Source organism: Neovison vison, chromosome 5 (genome assembly GCF_020171115.1).
Source record: "Neovison vison isolate M4711 chromosome 5, ASM_NN_V1, whole genome shotgun sequence".
Classification (NCBI taxonomy): domain Eukaryota; kingdom Metazoa; phylum Chordata; class Mammalia; order Carnivora; family Mustelidae; genus Neogale; species Neogale vison.
In genome coordinates, this window is record NC_058095.1 from 11,410,154 (window position 1) to 11,433,950 (window position 23,797).

Sequence of the window (23,797 nt, forward strand, 5' to 3'; positions counted from 1 at the left end):
CTTCAATTTTAAAATGTCAATATTTAAAAATAAATAAATGTCAATATTTAAGTCATTAAAAAACAAAAAACAACTCCACGTGAGCCAGAGTTCTAGGAGAATGAAATCAGAACCAGGACAATAAATCTGAAGAAGTTCTCCTCAGTTATATTCTGTGGTGACTCCGAATGTTCCCCCCTCCAGTGGGCTAAGGGAAGGGGCTACTAAATCCAGAAAAAAGTACATCTGTTACAAAGCAGCACAAATTAAAGAATGTTCTAGAATACGACACACCTCCAACTTCACTGGATATGAAGGAATGAATACCAACTAACTAATGAGTACAACTTAATCATCTCAGAAATACGAGGACTATCAGAAGTAAGACTTCATGAATGTAAAATATACGTAAGTAAGCAGACCTAAATACCCAAAGGCATGTATTAAATTTAAACCACAGAGTATGCTGATCCAGAAATGACAGCTCCCATGAAGTCTGGCAAAGTTCTGAGACCAGAGAACCAGTCCGTCTGGAATAAAAAGGCACTCTTTTGGCTTTTGATTTAATCTTTTCCTTCCATTACTCAGTAAACAGATCAGCTTCAACTCAATCACACTTCAGGTAAGGATCTGAGATTCATTCTTTGGAATGGATTGGAAAACACTGAAAACAAACATTCTTTCAAAACACTAATCCCATAATTCACTCTTGATTTTCATTCTTGCCCACCAGATTCAAAGTTTCTGGGGGTGAAGGGGAAGAAGACAAGAAAGAAAAGAAGAGGGGAAGAAAAACTGATTCATTTAAGGATTTAAATTATTTAATCTTTTTTTATTACTTCACCTACCGTTAAGACAATCTATAACAAAAAGAATAGAGTATATTAGCACACACAGTATAATCAGACTAGTAACCAGGAAACGATACAAAATGGTCCTTTGGCCATCTATACTTTCTAGAGCAGTAGGTCTCTTAAATTCACTCACCACGCCCAGAAATAATGACTTCTAAAGCCCTGAATATCAACTAAGACAAACTACACCAATTGTGATTTCTCACATTTTCTTAGATTGCACAAAGAGAAAGCTTTAAGAGTGATTAATTTTTAAATTTAGACTTAAAATTCCTTAGATTAAAAACTACAAAAGGGAGTAAACAGCAAGCCAAATGATTTAAGAGCAAAACTCATTTAGAAAGCATTAAATGTATCTAAATATACATGAACATGATTATATACACATATGAGAACTGTGCAAATTTATGGCATTCTAAATAATTCATTTAAGTACAGTTTTGGCATTTAAACAAAGATCAAATTAAGCTTTAAGCTAATAAGAACATAACTTTTATTCTTAATTTTTTTAAATAGAAAAAGGTAGCTAAACACAAAGTACAGGTCAGAAAACCCTCATTTAATATAGATTATTTTGAAACATAAAAGAATTTGTAATAAGGCGGCTTTCTATCTCACACTAAAATGTAAATAAAACCTCCTTCCCAGCTCTATCCTCCAAACTTATTAACAACCTGAAACTGTTCAAATCTATGAAACAAATCTATCACGACCAATTTAAATGACCCAGGACAGGGTAGGAGAGAGGATTAATAATCAGAGCCAGTTGCACACAAATGGAAAAAAATGCTTGCAGTCACTCCCAAATATAACCCCTACATTATATATAAATCATAATGAAAATAAAAGTGCCTAACGTTACAGAACGGTGAAATTTTGAAATTTAAAAAAAAAAATCAACAATAATAAAAATAAACTGCTGGGTATCATTGGTGCACATGGAATAATGTAACATATAAGGATGATAAGGCTGGAAAATACTGGAAAACAATTAAGACTCAAAACAAGTTTTTTACAAAAGAAGTTTGCCACAGAAAATAAACGCTAAATAGAAAAGCAGACCTTTTCAGCAGGATGGCCTTGTAGACCACTCTGAAACAACACAGACACACCCACACCCACCCCCCAACCACCACAAATTCTAGCTGACATAAAAAGGGAAAAAGGGAAAACCAAAATAAAACACTTCTTCCCAAATCTCGTGTCCCAGTGAAGTTCGTGGGACAGAGTCCCCAACACTGAACTTTGTCCCCCCGGCATTTCTCCTTGACCAACATCACCTCCGTTCCTCTGTTGGGACGTCTGCTTCATCCGTCCTGCCCTCTCCCAGCCAACTCCGTCTCCGGCAGCCAGCGTCCAGGGAGCACAGGAGAGAATCCTGGAGCCAACTGAAGGACGTCATACACTCAGCCAAAGCTCTAAGTTAACCTAGACTGTAGACCTCAAATTCTTACTCCCGATTCAGCATCTGGTGATCAGTATTTGGCACTAGCTGGATAAAGAAAGGTCTAATCGCAGTATTTGAGCTGAGGCGGACACAGTTAAATCACAACTCAGTATTTGCAGTCTACGATTTGGTTTCAAACTCCAAAGGCAGGCACAGATAGCCACGCCCACACGTTTCAGAATTGGAGGAAAGACGAACAGGAGACAAACAAAACCAGGTGGATGAGCTTGACAAAAATTCTGCTTAAGAGGAAAAAAGAAAAACAAAAAACAAAACTCAACAGACCATTATCCATCCGATAACTAGCAAAAATGGGCACTTTTCCACCCTTAAACTAGTTTAAACACAGGCAGATGTCTTTCTACTATACTAAGATTTTTCTAGATCTGTTTTTCCTAATCCTCAGAGCTTAATGAGAAATCATGTATTCTATAAAGAAACACAGCATATATGGCCACAGTCTAAAATATGCTTATGGTAACTGGAAAATCATGTCACTTAAAAAAACAAATCTTGCACTGGGGACACCGTGACTCTACGGTACTCCGCGCGGCGCAGGGATGCGCCCTCACCGGAAAGCAGGGCACGCGCTGCCTAGGTCGAACACTAACACTGCACACAGAGAAGCAGTAACAGCGAGGTCTCCACAGAACGCTTTCTATTTATTTAACTGTGCCTGAGCATTCAATCAATGCTCCAAATTAAAAACGGTGCAATAAAAGCAACTTTGAATAGAAACAGACGAGAAGCTGCGGTACCAGCGGCCACGTGGCGCTGCGAAGAGGAAGAGAAAGCAGTCTGCAGGGGTGAAGCCCGGACCGGGGCGGGGGGGGGGGGGCAGGGAAGAAAGGGAGGCACAGGAGGCCGATCTCAGACAGACAGAGACACAAAACTGTTGTACTGCTGGATGTTTCGTTTGAGGATATCTGAGCACGGGCCGAGAACACGTTCGAATCTGGGTCGGTCCAGCTTCACGCACTTCAGAGGGCCACGAGCCACCACCGTGGCGGCGCGGGGGCGGTTCATCAGGAGCGCGATCTCACCTGGCGAGGGGAGAGACACGGGCCGGTGAGCGTCGACAGGGAGCGACACAGGGGGCGACACAGGGAGCGACGGCAGTGGGAAAGCAAGGCTTATCTGTCTTAATGACTCGGTAAATTAGAACAAACCACACATCTGCACTTAAAAAAAAACCAACAAGCTGGTAGACAGGAGACAGTCAGTCACTTGAGTATTACCAGGTTAAAGGCAGGCACTCCAAAATCTCTCTCTCCCTGAGAGACTGCGATTAAAAAATAAACTTCGACAAAACCAAGACAGACTATGGAGACTGCGCTCTCTCACGGAAAGGTGACTTAACGATGTATTTAGTTCAAGGAAATCCACATACCGAAATAATCAGAAGGCCCGAGTCTTCCCACTTCAACAAACTCTTCATTTTCTGACCGACGCTGCAGCACAGCAGCTGAACCCTACAATACAATCACCAAACAGCAAAACAAATACTTTAAAGCCAGGGTGACAATGTCCAATGCAATTTTGGCTACTTTGTTAAAAAAAACTTAAAAATCCAAAAAAATGATTCAGCAGCGATTTCAATCTTCCCGTCCATGTAAAAGACGACTGCGAAGAGGCACACCAGGAGCTCCCACTGGGAGGGTCCCCTCATCACACGGAGGAACCCCGAGGGCTCAGACTCAGGTTAGCAAACTGCGGCCAGAGGGCCAGAACCAAAGTCAGTTTTTATAAATAAAATGTTACAAGGAACAGCGTACCCATTCATCTGCACACTGTCTGTCACTTTTGCACTAACAAGAGCGGAGTCTTTGCAATACAAACCCGAAGGTTCACAAAAGCCTCGATGTCTTCCCAACTGGCCCTTCAGAGCAAGAGTGCGAGTCCTGAACTATCAGCGCTCAGTCAGCGCCGACTGAGCCACTGTCACAGAAAATCTGCTCTTTGGCTCTGCTTGGCAGGCAAGAGCAACTGTTACACACTTCCAGGAATTGTGAAGATATAAAACACGATAACTATTACAATTGAAATACCTGCCTTTAATCCTTGTTTGCCAAACAGTCCAAACACAGGATTTTAACAAGGATGGTACAGATCCGTAAGAGTTAAGCTACATGGCGGAGTTTCATTTGGCTTGCATAAGGACTGAGTAGGTCAGAATTTGGCTATTACTTCATGAATATCCCTTCCAGAATTCTGACTCAAACTCATTTAAAACGTGGTGACTAGGGCGCCTAGGTGGCTCAGTCCGTCAGGTGTCTGCCTTTAGCTCAGGTCATGGTCCCAGGGTCCTGGGATGGAGCCCCACATCAGGCTCCCTGCTCAGCAGGGAGTCAGCTTCTGCCTACCCCACTCCCCTCTCTCTCCCTCTCAAAAAAATTTTTAAAAATCTTTTAAAAAATTAATAAATGAAATAACATGTGGTGACCTGGGAGAAAACCAAACAGCACCACTTCAAAGTGAAAGATAATTTTTAAATAAAACTGTCAGATATTCTTTTAAAAAAAATCAAACTATATATCAGAATTGGGCCCTTTTTTTCTCTTATAATTTTACAAAATCTCTTACAATTTTTTTTTTTTTTTTTTAAGCCAAACACAGATCCCTTTACCTCTAAAATAATGAAGAACTCATCCCCTGGCTCTCCCTGCACCACAATCTTCTGCCCATCTTCAAACTGAACCGGTTCCAGTGCGTCGGCTACCGTGAGACGTTCCCACTTGTCCAGAGATTCTGAAAGGCAAGAATCAAAAGAATTTCTCCACACAGTCACTGCTAAAAATGTCAAAAAATAAACGACAAGGAGAATCAATCAAACACCCATGCCCATTCGATATCCAGTGTTACAGATTAAACACGGGACCTCTCTTCAATTACCTCAAATCTCAGCCAGATCTTCCTCTTACTTACAGACGACCCTCAGACCCTTACTTCAGTAGTCCAGTGGCCATTTTAATTTGTACCAACTGCACTCAATGGTAAAGGAGTTAAAAAAATGTAATCAGTAAGTCTTCCTAATAAACACCATCAATGCGAATCTAACCTACAAGACCCAGAAGTGAGAGTATCTATCATCAACTGTACTATTCCAAAGGTTCACAGAAATAACTTATCTATTTAAATCCCAAGTTGAATTTACTTATGAAGCCAACAAGGAGAACTGACAGTGATATTAGCTCTCAAAGGCCAAACTGAAACCCAAGTCACAAACTAAATGTAATCCTTTTGGAGAAAGGAAAAATAAGGGAAAAAGTCCATTTGCTCTAACAAAATGAGGGCAGAAGACTATTACCTAAGAATCAGCACACAACCCCTCCCAGGGAAGAACAAGTTGTAACCACATCCTAAGGCCACAGAAGAAAATATACACAATTATCTCGAGTTAACCTGCTTTACTCTAAACTTCACAATTCTAGCACTTTTTCAGAGAAAAGTCAAAAAATGGCACCTGATCTTTCTACAGAGAAAAGGCATGCTTAGCAATACTCACTGTCCTGAACCTATCAATCAACTCACCAATGGAGCAAAAGAGACAGACATCGCAGGGGGAACGATTACTAGTGTCCACTGTCAAAGGAGGACACTTTCAGCCTCTCTGCCTCTCCTAGAGGAATGCAGAGCACACAAACCCAAGAAGCTTTTCTCAGGCCCACCATTTCTAATTAAGAGGTCTGTCATATACTATCAAATTAAATACGCTGCAAAATTACTTCTAACTTAGTCAAACTTCAACTTTGTATCCCACGTGTTTTTCATTACTATTAGCAAAAAAAAGAAAGAAAGAAAAGGGGGAAAAAAAGGTGACTTGATAACCAGAGCAGTTTTTATGAAATGCAACAGGTTCTTCTTGACTATCACCAACACTTCAATTTACTCATTCTCTGTGCAATCTTCCAAAACTCACCTAAAATAGATACTTTACTAAGAAACTCCTCATACATCTTCCGCTTTCTCAGAGTGCTTCCCTATAAACGAAAAAAACAAAGTCATCTCAAAAATGTGTTAATTATCACATAATGCTGTGAGCTAATAAATACTGAGTGTTAAGTAAACTTAAAAAAAAATAGTCAACGCTTGCTGTTGCTTCTTGATACATGATTATTTTTCTTCTGGTTGCTGATGGTAAATCCTCTGTTCAGCTCAATAAAAAGCTTAGTATCTCATTCTTCAAAGTAACACCAAGCTGGGGGACCTGGGTGGCTCAGTTGAGTCTGACTCTTGATTTTGGTTCAGGTCGTAATGTTGGGGTTGTGAGATGGAGCCCCAGGTCAGGCTCTGTGTGCTGGGCATGGAGCCTGCTTGGGGTTCTCTCTCTACCTGTTCCTTCCCCCTCATCACTCCCCTCCTCAAAAAAAAGTATAACATCAGGCATATGGCCAAAGAAGGTGCCTAAAATCACCAATTAGTGAAATGCCAAATAAATAATCAGTTCTTAAAAAAAAAAAAAGTTATATGTGTGACTATAGCTGAACATATTTCCAGCCCAGGGTTCTTCCCCACAACCCTAACCCTCCACAGAAGTGAGGAAATAAAACTGCTACCACTTCTAGACCTCCCACCAAAAACAGTGCCATCACCCAAACCTAACCCTTAGTGTCTTATCTATGAGGTTAAATACACCTGGGGAAGGTGAGAGGGAAACACCGTCCTCTGTAATGTCGTCACACGCACGTATATATTGAACTGTCCACACATATTCCCCAAATACACAAATATTCAGAATACACCCAAGTGCATATTGTCAAACAGCCAGACAGGCACTGCGCAAATTTACGGAAATCACTCAAGAGGACTCATGCCATTAGCTGGCACTTAAATCTACAGCTACTCTATAAATCCACGGAGAAGTTCTCAAAAAGTCTGCCTACATCAGCAGAATATTCCAGGGGTTTTATTACTTGTTTACTCCTTCAGTGAAAAGGGACATCTGCACTAGTTTAGGGAAGCGGATTACTTCTGACTAGCTTTAAGTCACTTGATGCACTTAGAAGTAACATCTATCAAGCTATCTCAGCACAAAGATAAAGTAAGTCAAGATCGGCAACTGGACAGACCTCCAAATGGGACCTGGCCATTACACAATTGTTTCCTATGCTTTTTCTGGCCAGACATTCGTTCTACAAGATCTGGCGATGTTACTCAAACATCAGTTACATAGACTGAAATCCTAAATTGCACGCGAAAATCCATGCTGTCTCACCATGAGGATTCTTCTGTAGCTGTCTCGGTCAATTCCCCACAATTTCACATTCGTCTTTGCTTTGACAGTGGCAGCTCTAGGTGTTCCATAGATCAAAGCAAGTTCCCCAAAGCTCCCTCCTTCCCCAACACTGGTTGCCCATTCATTGTTGACATAGACCTAAAACACAAATGACAAAGAATGAGTTTTTTCCACATACACAGCAAACAGAGGACTATTAAAAATCCACAAAACTTTCTAAGGGCGCAGAATCTTGAACTTCGTTTCAAATAGAATATATGTTTTTGAGAAAGCATAGCAAAGCAGTTGCTGTTTGAGGGTGAATTAAATAAACCCGGAGTTTATTAAACCATTACCTGGTTTAATTACCAGATAAGAAAAAGGTTCCCATAGAGATGACCAGGACAAAAACGTAAACAGCATTAACCATCACGTACACTCAGAGTGCTGCGTCACGGAACTGTGCTAAGCATCTCACCTGCAGGAGGCACTGAATGTCTAATAATCCTTGACAGCAATGCTGTTATTGTCCGCATTTCACTTGTAAACAAGACTCACAGAATCGAGAAAGCTCTACCAAGTCTCAGAGCTAATGACCACGTAGGACTGAGACTGTCTCATCTGTCTTACCACAGAGCACACACAAACACCTCAACTGTGACTCCAGCAAGATTTAAACCAAGAGGCACCTGGGTGGCTGCTGGTTCAATGTCTGACTCTTGAGTTCTGGTCAGGTCATCATCTCAGGGTTGTGAGACAGAGCTCCGCATCGGTGCTGGGCACGTAATCTGCTTAAGATTCTCTCTCCCTCTGCCCCTCCTCCTCCCCCGACTCTCAAGCATGCATGCATGCTTTCTCTCTCCAAAAAAAAAAAAAAAAAAACAACTAATGTCTAGCTAAAGAAATTATCTTTAGTAGTTTAAAGTTTCTCTGTATCATTAAAATATTTAGCAAAAGATGTTGATGGAATTTGACATGTAAGAGTTATACAAGCCCTTCAGAAACTCTTAATTGTAATAAATATCAGCACATTAACTTTTACAATCATCAATATATTTTTGCTATTATTAAATCTTACATCCATCTCTCCTTGATCAATCACATAGAAGTTATCACCTTCGTCACCTAAAAGAGAGTAAAAATGTCAGATGTGCGATATAAATTAAAGAAACATATATCAGAACTACCACATTAATGTAAAATAATAAATAAACTTATTTTATACAGGTGATGAGAGAAAGCGTGTTATAAATTAACATAACCTTTCAGGGGAAAAAAAGTCCAGCAATATGTTTTTAAAGCCATAAAACTGATCAATGTTTTTAGTCATCTCCTATTGAAGAATATCTCTGGGGGGAAAAGAAAAGCCACATGTGTACAAATATTTTAATTGCTACGTCATTTGTAACCACAAAACAAGAAACAACTCAGAAAGTAACAAAACATCAGACTGTCACCAACCTGGAGACATGGATTACGGAGACCCGTGATGAAAGTATTCAAGAATAAATTTTAAAAGGCATTTTAAAAGGCTGGGGCGGGGAGGGGGACAGGCAGATACCCATAAGGTTAGATCCATGTCCATACACCGGGCAAAAAGGTTAAGAATCAGTAGAAGGCCCAGAACCTTATAAATAGATGGGCTGTATGATTAAGAATGCAAATGCTTTGCTACTTCCTACTTTATTTTACTCTGTACGTGCTTAATAACGAATATAAAGGATATATGGAAGACATATGGTTCTGAAATCCCACACGACATTCAAAATTAAAATGTAAGAATATTTTTTAAGCGTTAGTATAAACAAAACTGTATCAGATATTAGAAAAATAGTAGTCCTTTAGGGAAACTGTACCTTTTCGTTCAAAGGATTTTAACTTAAAAAAAAAATAGGATCACTTAGTTTGATGATATGACTTTTGTCATTTTGCTGATGTGGTGTATGATACTGATTGATTTGTGAATCCTGACCCATCCTCACATCCACAGAACAAATCCACCTGATTGTGGTGAACAGTCTTTTTAATGCATTGCTTCATGCTATTACTTTGTTTAGGATTGCTGCAACTACGTTCTCAGTGAGATTGGACTATAGTTCTCTTTTTTGGTGGTGTCTTTGTCTGGTTCTGGTATCAGGGTAATGCTGGCCTTATAGCATGTATTTGGAAGCTTTTCTTCCTCTTCTACTTTTTGGAATAGTTTGAGGAGGTATGACCTCTACAGGAAACATACCTCAATATATTCAAGGCCATATATGAAAACCCACAGCTAAGCTAACATCATACTCAATGGTGAAAAACTGAGAGCTTCCCTCTAAGGTCAAGAACACTACAAAGATGTCCACTCTCACCACTTTTTCTAACACAGTTCTGGAAGTCCTAGCCACAGCAATCAGACAAGAAAAACAAATGAGGCATCCATATAGGTAAAGAAATTTAAACTGTCACTATTTGCAGATGACACAATATTATACACAGAAAATCCTAAAGACGCCAACAAAAAACTATCAGAAGTAATAAATAAATTCAGTAAAGTGGCAGGATACGAAATTAAAAGCCAGAAATAAATAGCCTTTCCATACAGTAACAACAAAGCGGGAAGATAAATTTTAAAAACACCATTTACAATTGAGCCAAAAAAGAACAAAATACCAAGGAATAAACCAAAGAGGTGAAAGAGCTATACTCCAAAAACTATAAAACACTAATGAATGAAATTGAAGATGACAAAAACAGAGATATTTCATCATAGACTGGAAGAGTTACGTTGCTAAACTGTCCCTACTACCCAAAGCAATCTACAGCCTCAATATAATGCCTATTAAAATACCAACACAGCATTCTTCACAAAACTAGAACAAGTAATACTAAAATCTGTATGGAACCACAGAAAATCCCAAATAACCAAAGCAATCCTGAGGGAAAAAACAACAAAGCTGGAGGTATCACAATACCAGATAGATTCCAAGATACACTACAAAGCTGTAGTGATCCAAATAGTGTGGTACAGCAAAAAAATGTACACACCTATCAATAGAACAGAAGTGAGAGCCCAGAAGTAAACCCACAAGAATATGACCAACTAATCTATGACAAAAGAAACGAGAATATATACTGGGGGAAGGACAGGTTCTTCAAAAAATGATGCTGGGAAAACTGGACAGCTCCATGGAAAAGAACGAAAGTGGACCATTTTCTTACACCATACACAAAAATAAACACGAAATGGATTAAAGACCTACATGTGAGACCTGAAACCATAAAAATCCTGTAAGAGAGTGTAATACAGGCAATAATTTCTCTACCATTGGCTGTAACAACATTTTTCTAGATATGTCTCCTAAAGCAAGGGACTACATCGAAATAAAAAGCTTTTGCACAGCAAAGGAAACCACTAACAAAAAAACAATCTACCGAACAAGAGAAGATATGTGCAAATCATATATCCAACAAGGGGTTAATATCTGAAATACATTAAGAACTTATAAACTCTACACCAAAAAAGATACAATCTGATTAAAAAATGGGGTAGGGGATCTGAACAGACATTTTCCCAAAGACATATACATGACCAATAGGGTCATGAAAAGATGTTCAACATCACTAATCATCAGGGAAATACAAATCGAAACCACAAGGAAGTTTCACCTAATACCAGTTATAATAGCTAAAATCAAAATGACAAGAAATAAGAAGTCCTGGAGAGGATGCAGAGAAAAAGGACCCCTCATTGCACTGTTGGGGAGAATATAAATTGGTACAGCCACTATTTAAAAGGTATGGACGTTTCTCAAAAAATTAGGGATGCCTGGGTGGCTCAGTCGGTTAAGCTGCTGCCTTTGGCTCAGGTCATGATCCCAGGGTCCTGGGATTGAGTTCCACATTGGGCTCCTTGCTCAGCAGGGAGCCTGCTTCTCTCTCTGCTCTGCCAGCCTGTGTACTTGCTCGTGCTGCATGCGAGCACGCTCGCGCGCGCGCTCTCTCTCTCTCTCTCTCTCTGACAAATAAATAAATAAATAAATAAAATCTTAAAAAAAAAAACAACAACACTAAAAATAGAAATACCGTATAATCCAATAATCCCACTAGTGGGTATTAACCAGAAAAAATGAAAACACTAATTTGAAAACATATACGGACCCCTATTGTTTACTGTAGCATTGGTTACAAAAACCAAGATACGGAAGTAACCGAAGCTACCATCAATAGATGAATGGACAAGGAAAACTTTGTGTATATACACAATGAAATATTATACAACCATAAAAATGGATGAGATGGTGCCATATTAAACAGCATGGATGGACCCAAAGGGTACTATGCTAAGCAAAGTAAGTCAGACTGAGAAAGATAAATACTGTATGATTCCACTCCTAAGTGGAATCTTAAAAAAAGAAAAAACCAAAAGCAAACACACACACCTACAAATGAATAAAACAATCAAAAAGCAGAATCAGGCCTATAAATACAGAGAACAAACTGATGGTTGCCAGAAGAGAAAGATGGTGGGGACTTGGGCAAATGGGTGAAGGGGAGTGGGAGGTATAGGCTTCCAGTTACGGAATGAATAAATCATACGAATAAAAGAGACAGCATAAGGAATACAATCAACAATACTGTAATACTGATAAAGGAACAGATGATACTATAAATGCGGTGAACACAGCATCATGTATAAACTTGTCAAACCACTACGTTGCACACCTGAAACTAAAATAACACTGTGTGTCAATTATACTCACAGAAAAAAAAAAAAGGAAAGAAAGAAAAATAGGAAAATCCAGTAGTATTAAGACAGAAGAAAACGGTAGACAGAAGGAGGAACACCAACTTCCCGCAGCACTACAGGACACAGGGGAGCAGCCCTTACCTTGCTGAATAACAGTCTCTCCAGCAATAAAGGAAACCGGAAACATGGCATCAAAAATATCACTGCAAGAGAGAGAAGGCCTCAAGTTAGACCCCATCTTCGTCTTCTACAGATTGCAAACATTAACTTTAGACTTAAAGCGCCCAGATTTTCAGCCTGGACTGTCCTCAGGAAAACAATTACTAAGAGTCTTAAAACTTGCAACAATGATGCGACTAGTGTGGGGCCACCACTGCACTGAAATAATAACCTGCACGTACCTTCTCTCATTATCATCAAGATGAGAAAAGAGCACATTCTTCTCAATGGCTTTGGCCAAAGCAGCCATCGTCTTATAATCTTTTGGTATAACCTAGAAAAGAAGGTCCAGTAACAATTCCATAAATCAAAAGCAGAGCATGTTCGAACATGCATTTCAACTGAACGTCAAGATACATTACGGTATTTAAACAACTCCACTTTGTGTTAAGTATTTAACACAACACACTTATAATATCTGTAATCTATAAAGTACTCAATACTTTATTCAATATTAAAGTACTTTATTAAATATTAAAGTACTCAATAAATACTGACTAATTAATCCCCTTGCCTACAACCAAGCCTGTATTTAAAGGCTGATGTTTGGGTTCCAGTCAACAAATAAACAAACCATCGGCACCTTAACCAAGGGGACAATTCTGAGGCAGCACTAAGCATTTTATGACACTTAGCCATTTCTTAACCGTGATCATGCACTACTAGCTTCGTAAGCCTCTTGCCAGCACAATTCTCTTCCCCATTTGATTTAATGCCGTAACTCGAAATGGATGGCTAACTCTAAAGACGAGTCCAAAGGATGAAACTTAGATGATAAACGGTTAAAAAAATCACAACATGAATTACAGGATGTCAAAAAACCAACCAGGACTCAAGAGAAGAAAAGAGGACTGCCTGCTTCTTCTACTGCAACCTCACGTGGAAAGGGAACCCCCCACACGCCATTACTCACCGTCTGACCATCACCGTTAGTCACTTGCTCGGACGGCGCCTTACTACAGCAAGCCTGTTCGCCAGTACCCAAGAACTGTGAAGCGTGAAGCACAGCCCATCCTGTCCACGCTTTACTCTTCAAAACAGCACTTGCATTCACCCACGGAGGTCAGCTGAGACCACGGGGCCCCGGACAAGCCTCCGCAGGGCGAGGGCGGCAAGCCTACCTTCCTGACGTAGGATGCGGCATCTTCCTCCGTGTACACTTCCGCGCTGATAGCACCGCGGCGCCTCCGGCCCTTAACCACGGGGTTGGGCGGAGGAGGAGAGATTTCATCCTCCCTCGAATCCGCACGGGAGCTTGCTTTCTGCAGATTCTGAATCTGTTTTGCCTCCTCCTGAAAAAAACAAAAAACAAAAAACAAAACAAAAGCATTGCCAGTTTATAAAACGAGATCGTTCAGGATGTAAATCTGGTATTCTCCTATCACAGGAAGAACCAATCTCCATCACTTCAAATCTCTTCCTCTATTACCGATGGGAAAGGGGGAAATACCAATTCCAAATGCAAAAACAGTGAGTCAAGTTGGAAGAGATACGCTGAAAGGACATATACTGTTTCCTCAGACAGTAACAGATACTATACTTTTTAATGAAAAGCCATTAATACAGACACAACCCACAAATAAAAAATGAGACACTTGTTATGGTAACAGATTGACAACAAGGCTTTATAATGTACACAACAGTAACAAAACTGAAAACAAAATCTTGGGGTTTTTGTATGCTGCTACAGACAGCATGAAGCATGAACCGCCCCCCCAAACACACACACACACACACACACACACGAAGCATATTACCTAGAAATAACCACTAAGCTACAGCCAAGTGATAGAAGAATGTTGGGGTTACTGGATTATTTCATTAACTCAAGGAGTCTATAGATTTGCCATGTCAAGTCTATGCTAGGAAAATATTGTCAAAACTAACAGGAAAGAGTCCTAAGCCTGTGGAATTTATATTCTTGCTGGAGTCTCAAAGAGAAACAAACAATGAAATGATGTGATGGTAACTAAGAATTTAAATAAGATTAGATCTACCAATACTTCTCCTAGAAAACTGGAAGCCTTCTTATTATCAGAGTTTATGACAAAATTAAAACCAAGAGAAGTTTACTTGTCTTCAAGCTCATTAAACCAATTCATATAAAAACTGAAATAAACTCTAACATTCTTATTTTTCAGATCTAGGGCTTAGAAATTCCTCTTAACTCTGCAGTAAAAAATGAGTTATTATGCCTCATATAAATAAGATTATGTTCTCTACTGTACTCTCATTCACTTAACTCATTCTCCAGTATTTCTAAACCATCTTTCAAATTCTAAATGAACTTATTAGCATTCACTGATAATTTCAGAAAACTTTTTTTTTTTAAGATTTTATTTATTTATTTGACAGAGAGAGATCACAAGTAGGCAGAGAGGCAGGCAGAGAGAGAGAGGAAGGGAAGCAGGCCCCTTGCTGAGCAGAGAGCCCGATGCGGGACTTGATCCCAGGACCCTGAGATCATGACCTGAGCCGAAGGCAGCGGCTTAACCCACTGAGCCACCCAGGTGCCCCAGAAAATGTTTTGATAAAAAAAATTTTTTTAATTTCTTTTAAATTAAAAGAAGGGTGCCTGGGTTCTCAGTTAAGCGTCAGACTCTTGGTTTTGGTTCAGGTCATAATCTCCAGGTAGTGAGGCCGAGCCCCTCATGTGGGCTTCCTGCTCAGCCACAAATTTGGTTCCCCTTTCTCTCCGCCCCTCCCCTGGTTTGTGCACAAGCACTCTCTCTAATAGTCTTTTTAAAAAAAAACTTATAATAATAATAAAAGAAATTAAGATGCTTACTTTTTCTCCTACATGGTATTTAGCCCTGCTTTAGGTATCAAGACAAAGAAAAGAACTTATACATGCAGGAACAAAGTCTAGGATGATAACCATTAAGGTATTAATGATGTTAGTTTCTATTAGTAAAATCATGCCTGATTTTTATTCTTTTCTGGAAGGAAGGTTTGGATTTATTTTTCTCTTTTCTCTGGATTTTCTAATTTTCAAATTAAGAAAAAGAAACCACCGTAAGAAAAACATATAATGAAACATTTAATACATTTGTCTACTTAATTACAAATGCATTTACTTCTTTTTTTAAAAGATATTTATTTTTATTTATAGAGAGTGAGCGCACGTGTGGGCACACAAGCAGAGAGGAAAGGCTGAGGGACAGGGAGAGGGAGGCTCTCCACTGATCAGGAAGCCGGATGCAGGGTTCAATCCCAGGTTCCTGGAATCGTGACCTGAGCTGAAGGCACACACTTAACCAATTAAAGCCACCCAGGCATGCCTGAGTCTACTTTTTGACCAAATAATCCGTTAATTCTACTTCTGGAAATTTATTTCAAGATATGGATAGATACGTACAAAGTTATTCATCGTATCGTTGTTTACAATAGTAAAACAGTAGAAACAAAATGATCTTCAGGGGAGTGATTAAATAAACTAGTCTACCCATACAACGGAATGCCATGCACCTGTTGGGAAAGTAAGCAGCTCTTTTATAACTGAATTTGTAGGTAAATGCCTTTATATAATCTATGGAAAACTGGCTACATTCAAGGAAGACAATGGAGTGGGAAGGAGACTTTTTAAAATATTTTATATATTATTACATAATAATGTATAATTTGTACATATATAAAACATATCTTACATATTATATGCTATGTTAACACACAGTTAAATAGAAAATGCAGTATATTGCATATATTCCATTCTATTTAATTGTCATACCCTTTGTACCTGTAAAATTCTGAACCATGTGCAAATATGTAACCAATATTTTAAAATACACTGTTCAGAAAACTCACTTCATTTTCCAATGTTGGTGATGCCAACACCAGTAAGATTCTCCCATTTCATACTCTAAAACTATAGCTATAGCTGTAAAAGTCCAGTTTCCCCAAATTTAGTTTAAGACCAGAAGTAAAACACATTCTACCCCTCAAAACCAGGCATTGGCATTTCATAAAAATTTCATGAAAAATTACACAAATAACATCTCATTTGGAACTACACCTAAGTGAATTTTTAAAATAATTTTCAAATACTGAAAGCATGGTGATCTTTAACTGTTTCAAGGATTATCTTTAAACGGCAATCAGATACAACCTCATCTTGACCACTCAGAGCCATTAACTGAGATCACATTCTAGTACAGATTATGATACATTTTTATATCCTTCTTCCTGCTGTTGTCATTCGGCTGTCAGTCTCTTCCCTCTTTAGTTGTCCCACTTATTAAAACAAAAGCAATTAAAAAAAACAAAAAACAAAACAAACTAGACACCGGCACTTCTGAAGTTCTAGAGTTCTAAGTTCACACTCCCCTCAACACTCACTTAACATGTTCTCAACTATTACTTGTTCCCTCTCTGCCATTGCCATTCCACTCTACCCTGTAGATGAAATAAACTTCCAGATGGACTTGGGGCTTGGCCATATGACTTGCCTTGGCCATGGAATATAAGCAGACATGCCACACTGTGTCCCCTTCTACGGTCTGCCCCCTTGAGCTTCGGGTCCTTCCCTGCCTTGACAACAGCGTGCTCTATAGAGCGACTGCTCCTTCCACTCAGCCCCAGAACAAGACCTGCGGAGTCAAGAAGGCAAGATGGGCTGAGCCCAGAAGGGCTACACGTGATACAGAAATAAGATCTTTTGTAGTGAGCCACTGAACTGGGGAGCGGGGGGAGGGTGCCTGTATGCTGCCACAACAAGGTCTAACTCTACACTGCAAGACCACAACCACATTACTTCATTTCTTAGTTTTAACTGCTACCTCTCAAAATGGTGGTGATCACCTACCTCACACATTTGAAATAATGAGTATGTGTGTATGCAAAGCACTTCACACAGTACCTGGCCCATAGGAGACACTCAGTGGACACAGCTATTAAAAGTCCTCTGATCTATCGGACAGGCAAGGTGCCAATTTATGAGGAAATGAGAATTTAAATTCCAGGAGAAAGCCTGAAGCAAAATGCAGACACTTTCAATGGACCAAACTGTGACTTTTTTGGCACATTTCTTATTGAGTAGCTGAGGGTACATGACCCATGGCTAACACAGGAAAGGAGGTGACAAGAACGTGATTGTATATTTTCAGACATATAAACCTAACACCTAATGTACAGAACAATGATCTGCTGAAAAGCTAAAAATCTGGTTGCTTGAAAGCCCAGATAGCAACATTCAAGCCCCGCTAAAGGAATGTGCGTGAGTGAATCAAGATCCTTGAGTTACAGGAAAGAGTATGTTCAGCTCTGACTTCTGCTAAAAAGGTAGAGAAGCCAAATAAAATATGTTAAATGTAAAAATCCCATGCGCAAAGAAACTATTTAATAATGATTTCTTGCCTTCCCTGCTGGTTAGTGCTTAAACAGCATTACAGTTAAGCCCAGGCTTTGAAACTAGCACCACACATTCAACACTCCCTATAAAAAGACACACACTTAATGTCTCATCAACTTCATTCCCTCATTCCTCATTTAATGGTTTCTATTGATGTCCGAAAGGAAGAGGGATCACCTTACAATGACCCATTTCAGGACCAGATCTCCAGGAACACACTTTATTTCAAAACAGGGAACGCCCACTCCAGCCTGGCTCTACAGTATTTCACCAACTATTTGGAAATTGCTTAAAAAGGAGAAAACCAGACTTTCTACCACAATTCTAAGACAGCAAGGCTACATTTATGGGGGCTAAATAGTTGTTTTTTGTTGTTAATTATTTTAATCATGGTACTAAACACCAATTTTAACAAACAGCTTTTCAAGAAAACAGTAGCAAATGTCTGATCAGGGAGCTACCAAACATTTTTTAAGTCCCAGTATAAACAGATTCTTTCAGTAATAAAGTACGCTACTTAAAAGATTCCCCAAACTGAGCGGATGTATTACAAACATTTCTATTATACAATTAGATAATTAATGATCATATACCTAAGAAATGCATCCCTATTGGTTCACAATTATTATGAACCACATCAGAACTTCAATATGTATAAGAAAACCTGTGAACTCATCTTGTTGATTCACAAAAAAACAAATCAAACTACTCAAAACATTTAACATTCCAGACTTTCTCATTCATCATTTCTTAAGGGAAGTGAATTGAAGCATTGCTCTTGATTATCATTTTGCTTAGAAAAGCATAAACTATATGCTTAGGTCACAGTGACATACACACAATGAGGATGAACAAAGAATAAAAACTGAATTAATTTTTTTCAAGAGGAATCACATCCTGACCCAAACTGTAAATAAAGTAAAATTCTGACAACCATCAATCTTAACATCTCTGCCTTAGAGTGGACTCATCTGAGATAAACTGGTATCTGTACTAATATGGACATCTCTAATTCAGAATTTCTGATGTATCAGTCAGAAACTGGACTCAAACGCTTCATTACATTGGTTTTAAAAGGTGAGATAAGGTTTACCTGGTTTACTTGTTTTGCTGAAGCATTCACTGCTTTCAAGTACTATAGAATTTCTTGTCATACAACTGCTACTTCTGATCAACTGTATCTAATTAGTTATTTTAATCAATTTTATGGATTAAAATAGTTACAAGGAACTACGTGCAGAAGCCCTCTGTTACCCAACTAAACTTAGTATATGGGTTTGTTTTCTGATAAATTCTACTGATCACAAAGTTAAAAGTCACTACAAATGCCTTAACTGCATTTCTTTTTGGAAATTCTGTTTCAGACTTCTTATTTGGTCAGAACTCCTTTCTGCCAAATGGTACAGATTAACAACATTCTACAGCATCACGTTTAACAATTGCCAGGGTCATCTTCTCCCCCCATTTATTTTTACCTTCTCCAGCCTCTCAAAGTATTCCCTGAGGAATGCCATGGGTCTCTCGGGTCGGGCAGTGCACAACTGCACAATAGAATCCTTGAGCAGCGCCTGAATGTTGTGCTTCTGGACATAGAGCTCGCATTCCCGGAGGCTGCGCTCCTCCTCGCTGGCGGTGGTGCTGCCAGACGCCATGGTTCTCTACAAGGAAGAAACACACATATGCTTGTGTGAACTATTTATAAAGTGCAAATGCTAATTTGGCCTTTGGCTTAATAAATTCATCGGCCAACTGATTCACAAGGACTTTTTTTTTTTTTTTTCTAAGAAGATTTTTTTTTTTCAAACACGGGAAGTGGGGGCTCAGGAATAAAATACTTGGGAAAACAGCATTCTCCCAAAGAAGGGTTTCACTTGGGTTCTGCAGGCAGCAACAGTAAAACGCAAGAACCTGAGCTCCTGGGAGGAAGTATGAGCCACTATCCCCTGCAGAGGTGAACTGCTGAGGAGTGAGGCCCTTAAGGGAATTTCATTCAGTTCTCCCCCTGCAAAAGAAATCATGATGACGTAGGAAGTGTGTAAATGGTAAATAGGACTGAGAATTACAAGGGCACACAAGCTGGCTCTAAGTGAAAGCAAGTAAGCACAATGAAGAGCATCTGACATTCCCTGTATGTACCTCCTACCTGGGGGAGTGTCCTACTGTCACCCAGCAAACCACTGGAGCAAAGGAGCTGATTAGCCAACTACAAGCGTAATAAAAAATTTTAAAAACAAAAAAGGAACCCCCAATAAAAGCAGCCTTTTATTCCAGACACTTCTATAAAATCCAGCCCTAAATAACATCGCACTAACACACTGGTAAGAGAAAAAAATCCTTAACGGGAAAAAAACAAATAATCAAAACAAAGCAAACAAAAAACCTTACCAAGTAAAAATCATAAAGGATTTGGAGAGGTAAATGTGAAAACATTTTCTTCAACTGGACATAAAAATGCTAGAACAGGTTAAATTTTAAACTTACATGAAGATTCAACAGATAAACTGCATTTAATGAATTTTAGAGGATTCAAACTACCTTGATGTAAAGTAAAATAAGTTGAAATAGAAGAGTGAGCAGCAGACTTACCCTGGAATTAAAAACATAATAATCTAACAGTCATAAATTATCTTCCTTGCAACTCCTAAAATTATTAAGCAACTGAGATTAGAAAATAAAAGTGAGGTCCTCTCCCCCTAACTGAATTCAATACGCATCAGTCTTTTCGAAATACAATGCACTCAAAATCAGAGATGAAATTGTAAATTTGAAAGAAAAAATATATAAAATACCAGAGTCAAAAGCCAAAGTGCTACACTGTTACTCATTTTGTTTTGACAACTTTCATGATAAAGATGATAACAGACCAAATGACCATGAGAAAGTCTGTAGCTCCCTGACAAGCAACTAAACTAAAAGCCACAGAAAAAGAATCATGCTACTTCAAAAATATACAATCAAAAAAAAAAGCTTCATTTACTTTGGATTTATACCAGACACTTTGCCAGGTCAGACAATCCTATGAACTGATAATCCACTTCAGTAGAATTTTCTGCATTTCAAATACCAAAGCCCACCAAGAACAATGATAAATCAGACCTTTTATGCTTCAAAATACTCAGACGTATTTCAGGAATACCAATACATTTACACAACTAATCAAAGAAACCGTTCAAAGATCAGGTTTTGGGCTGGTAGAAATGAGAGAACCGTGTCTAAGAAGTAAAACTGGCTTTCTGTTTGAAACAAAATTATGTACTAAAAAAGAACACACTGGTTTCTTAAGGCAGCACCTTAACAAAAAAATGCCCCAAGATTAACGCAGTCATCATGTGAACCCCTTAATCCAAATTTAACAGACTGAATACTTTTAATCGAATACACCTAGATGAACTCAGTACTTGTTCATAAAACTAAACAGCCCAACATTTTAGCTTCTCCCCAACCCCAAAAATTATGTAACTACTTTCAAACTTTCACTGCATTGTATCTACTCCTAAGAAGACAACTCCGATCTTTTCTTTCGTCAATTCAACTGCGATCCGAATCAGTTGCAGAGGGATTTCACGCGAGGAAATACCTAGCACACTTTCGAGAAACGTGCTGATTCAGACCGCAGCCCCTTCAGACCTGTCAGGAACACCTCCTGTGGGGTCATCCCGAGGAACTGTTCTCTTTTCCTTCCTCTGGTCAGAAAGCCCAGGCTCTTGAGAACCTCTCGGAGGAGCGGTTTGGTATCTCACCTGCATTGCACTGCGCTGCAGGGGTTAAGAGGTACCACGTACTTCTTTTCGAGAGGAAGGACAGCAGAGTGCCCTTCACTTCACTCCTGCCACAGTCATGGCTACAAAACGAAGAAGGGAGGCCTATTCTTCCTTCATCCTCCTCTAGTCGGAAGGCCACAATGGTGGCGAAAAGACGGGGGGACGGAGAAGGGAAGGGAGGGGTAGATCGGGAAAGGGGAGGTGAACAGGGACAAATTTAGGAGGCAGGCTGAAATCAGGGGGGTGGGGGTGGGATGGGGGTGGAATCCCACGAAGGAGAGGCGAAGCCCCTGCTGGAGATGACAAGGAGACACTCTAGAAAGAAAAACGACAACAGCCGAGTCTCAAGACCAGCCAGCAGGGCTGGGGAAAACGATGGCGGATTCCAGTAAAATCGAAGTGATGTCCTTCAGGAAATGGGGGAGGGCGAGCGAAGAGGCCGCTGCGCGCGGGGGCGGAGGCGGCAGGGGCGCGATGGCCGCAGAGGGCCGGGGGCCCGAGCGCCGCGGAGCGCGGGGAGGGCGCACGGCCCGGGCGGCCGGTGAGCCCGGCACCGGAGCAGCCCCGGCGGCCTGGGGGCCTCGGGGCCGCGGACTCGGGGCCGGGGGCGCGGCCCGGGGCGTGAGGCCTGCGGGGAGGCGCCCGCCGGGGCCGGGGAGGGGCAGGGGGGTGCGGCCGTCCCCCTGCAGGTCGCTCCCCGTGACGCCATCTTGGATCGGTCCAGCGCCCCCGAACGGGTGGCGGGGTGGCGAAGCGGGGCGCGTCGGGGCTCCCCACCGACCCCACTCACCTGGGGACGGGCTGCGGCGGACACGGGGCAGCGGGTGCGAGGCTACGGCTAGCTGAGCTGTCCCGGCGCTTCCCTCCCAGCCCAGGTCTACTCTGCGATAGCGGCTCGGCGGCGGCTCCACCGGAAACGACCCTGCCGCAGCCAATCAGCGCTCGGCTGCTGACGTCAATGCGCCTCGCTCTGGCCAGAGCCGTCGCCTTGGCAACCTTAAAGGTGCGGCGGCCCGAGCTCCCCTTCCGCCCCTCCACGCCCTAGAATCGTTCTTCTGCTCTTCTTTCCCTCTAACCTCGTCCCTGTTCTCAGCCCTTTCCTCTCGGCCGCCTCTCATCCTTTCCGCTCTCTCCAGCCCGGCGCTGCCCCCTTACCAGTCCCGCCCTGGGCGCCGCGGGTCCCCTTGATTCTCCCTTCCGCTCTTCGCCCCTTCTCGGCGAGGCTGTCGGGAGACCCCGGCTCTCCCCGGCCCCGGGCCTCCACGCCTCGCTCCGCCCCGCTCGCGCTCCGGCCTTACCCCACCCCCCTCGCCGCCTCAGCCTCGGTCTCTCCCTCCCTTTTCAACCCTTACCCCCTCCCCCTCCCCCCCAGCCGGGCCGCCCCACGTGGGGCGTCTCGGATGACAGGTGGGCGACTCCGCCCGGCAGCCCCCGCAGGGGGAGGACGCGGGGCCGGGGTGGGGAGATTCCGGCCGTTTCCAGGCCCCGGAGGAGGAGGCGGCCCCGGCGGATCTGCGGCAGCTGCGGCGCGGGCCGAGCGCGGGCGGGTGCCCAGGATGCGCACGCCCGGCCAGCGCATCCTGTGCCCGGCCTTCTCCTCGCCCGCCTCTGGGCTCGGGCCCGCCATCCGGTCCAGGAAATCCGAGCCCTGCCAAGTGTCTGCTTGGCCGATCGGGCCGCTCTCCCCTCCGGGGGTGCTGTGGCCAGTGGAGGTCTCAACATCCCTGTGGGCCCGAGACACTGCAGAGGACTTGTCAGGGTACTGGTAGAACCCGAACTGCCCCACCCATCAGGACGCCTGACCCGGCTTGGTGACCAGTACAAAGGGAGCAGATAGACGCACCCCCCTCTGTGAACCCACGAGAAATCCCAGCTGCCTGCGAAAAGCACTCATCAAGGATGATTCGGATTCGAGGGGGCTGAAAAGGCGGCTCCTTTACCCCTTCAGCCATGTTTTCCATCGGGGTATCTGCCCGGAGAAGAAGGAAGGGGCAGCGGGAGGCAGTTTTAGACATAAAATCCGTAAATGGATAAAGAAGGCCCTTGGGGCACACGTATCCTTGTGTCTGGTACCTGTTGTATTCACAGGTATATAGCTCTAGGGCTGTGTGTGTAAAATACAGTGGATTTAACACTTGACACAATATACACAGATATCTCAATAATTTTTATATGGATTCAGGTTGAAATGGTAAACTTTTGGATAGACTAGGTTAAATAGTATGAAAATTAATTTCACCTTTGTT

General features: G+C 41.5%; 1 protein-coding gene across 3 annotated transcripts; it reads right to left on the reverse strand.

Moving 5' to 3' along the window:
- Window positions 1-790: 790 nt before the first annotated feature.
- On the reverse strand, window positions 791-22,815 carry PRKAR1A (protein kinase cAMP-dependent type I regulatory subunit alpha). 3 transcript variants are annotated; one of them, XM_044247566.1, is made up of 11 exons: window positions 22,707-22,815; window positions 19,266-19,448; window positions 13,565-13,735; window positions 12,626-12,717; window positions 12,366-12,427; window positions 8,574-8,620; window positions 7,496-7,654; window positions 6,200-6,260; window positions 4,907-5,028; window positions 3,671-3,752; window positions 791-3,323 (listed from the first exon to the last, which is right to left on the reverse strand). In XM_044247566.1, exons 2-11 carry the CDS (start codon window positions 19,440-19,442, stop codon window positions 3,151-3,153), a joined length of 1,146 nt encoding a protein of 381 aa, XP_044103501.1. In that variant the 5' UTR covers window positions 19,443-19,448; window positions 22,707-22,815; the 3' UTR covers window positions 791-3,150. The 3 variants fall into 3 exon arrangements, with proteins under 3 accessions (XP_044103501.1, XP_044103500.1, XP_044103499.1); XM_044247565.1 differs by lacking the exon at window positions 22,707-22,815 and adding an exon at window positions 22,342-22,470; XM_044247564.1 differs by lacking the exon at window positions 22,707-22,815 and adding an exon at window positions 21,531-21,623.
- Between the last annotated feature and the right edge of the window lie 982 nt (window positions 22,816-23,797).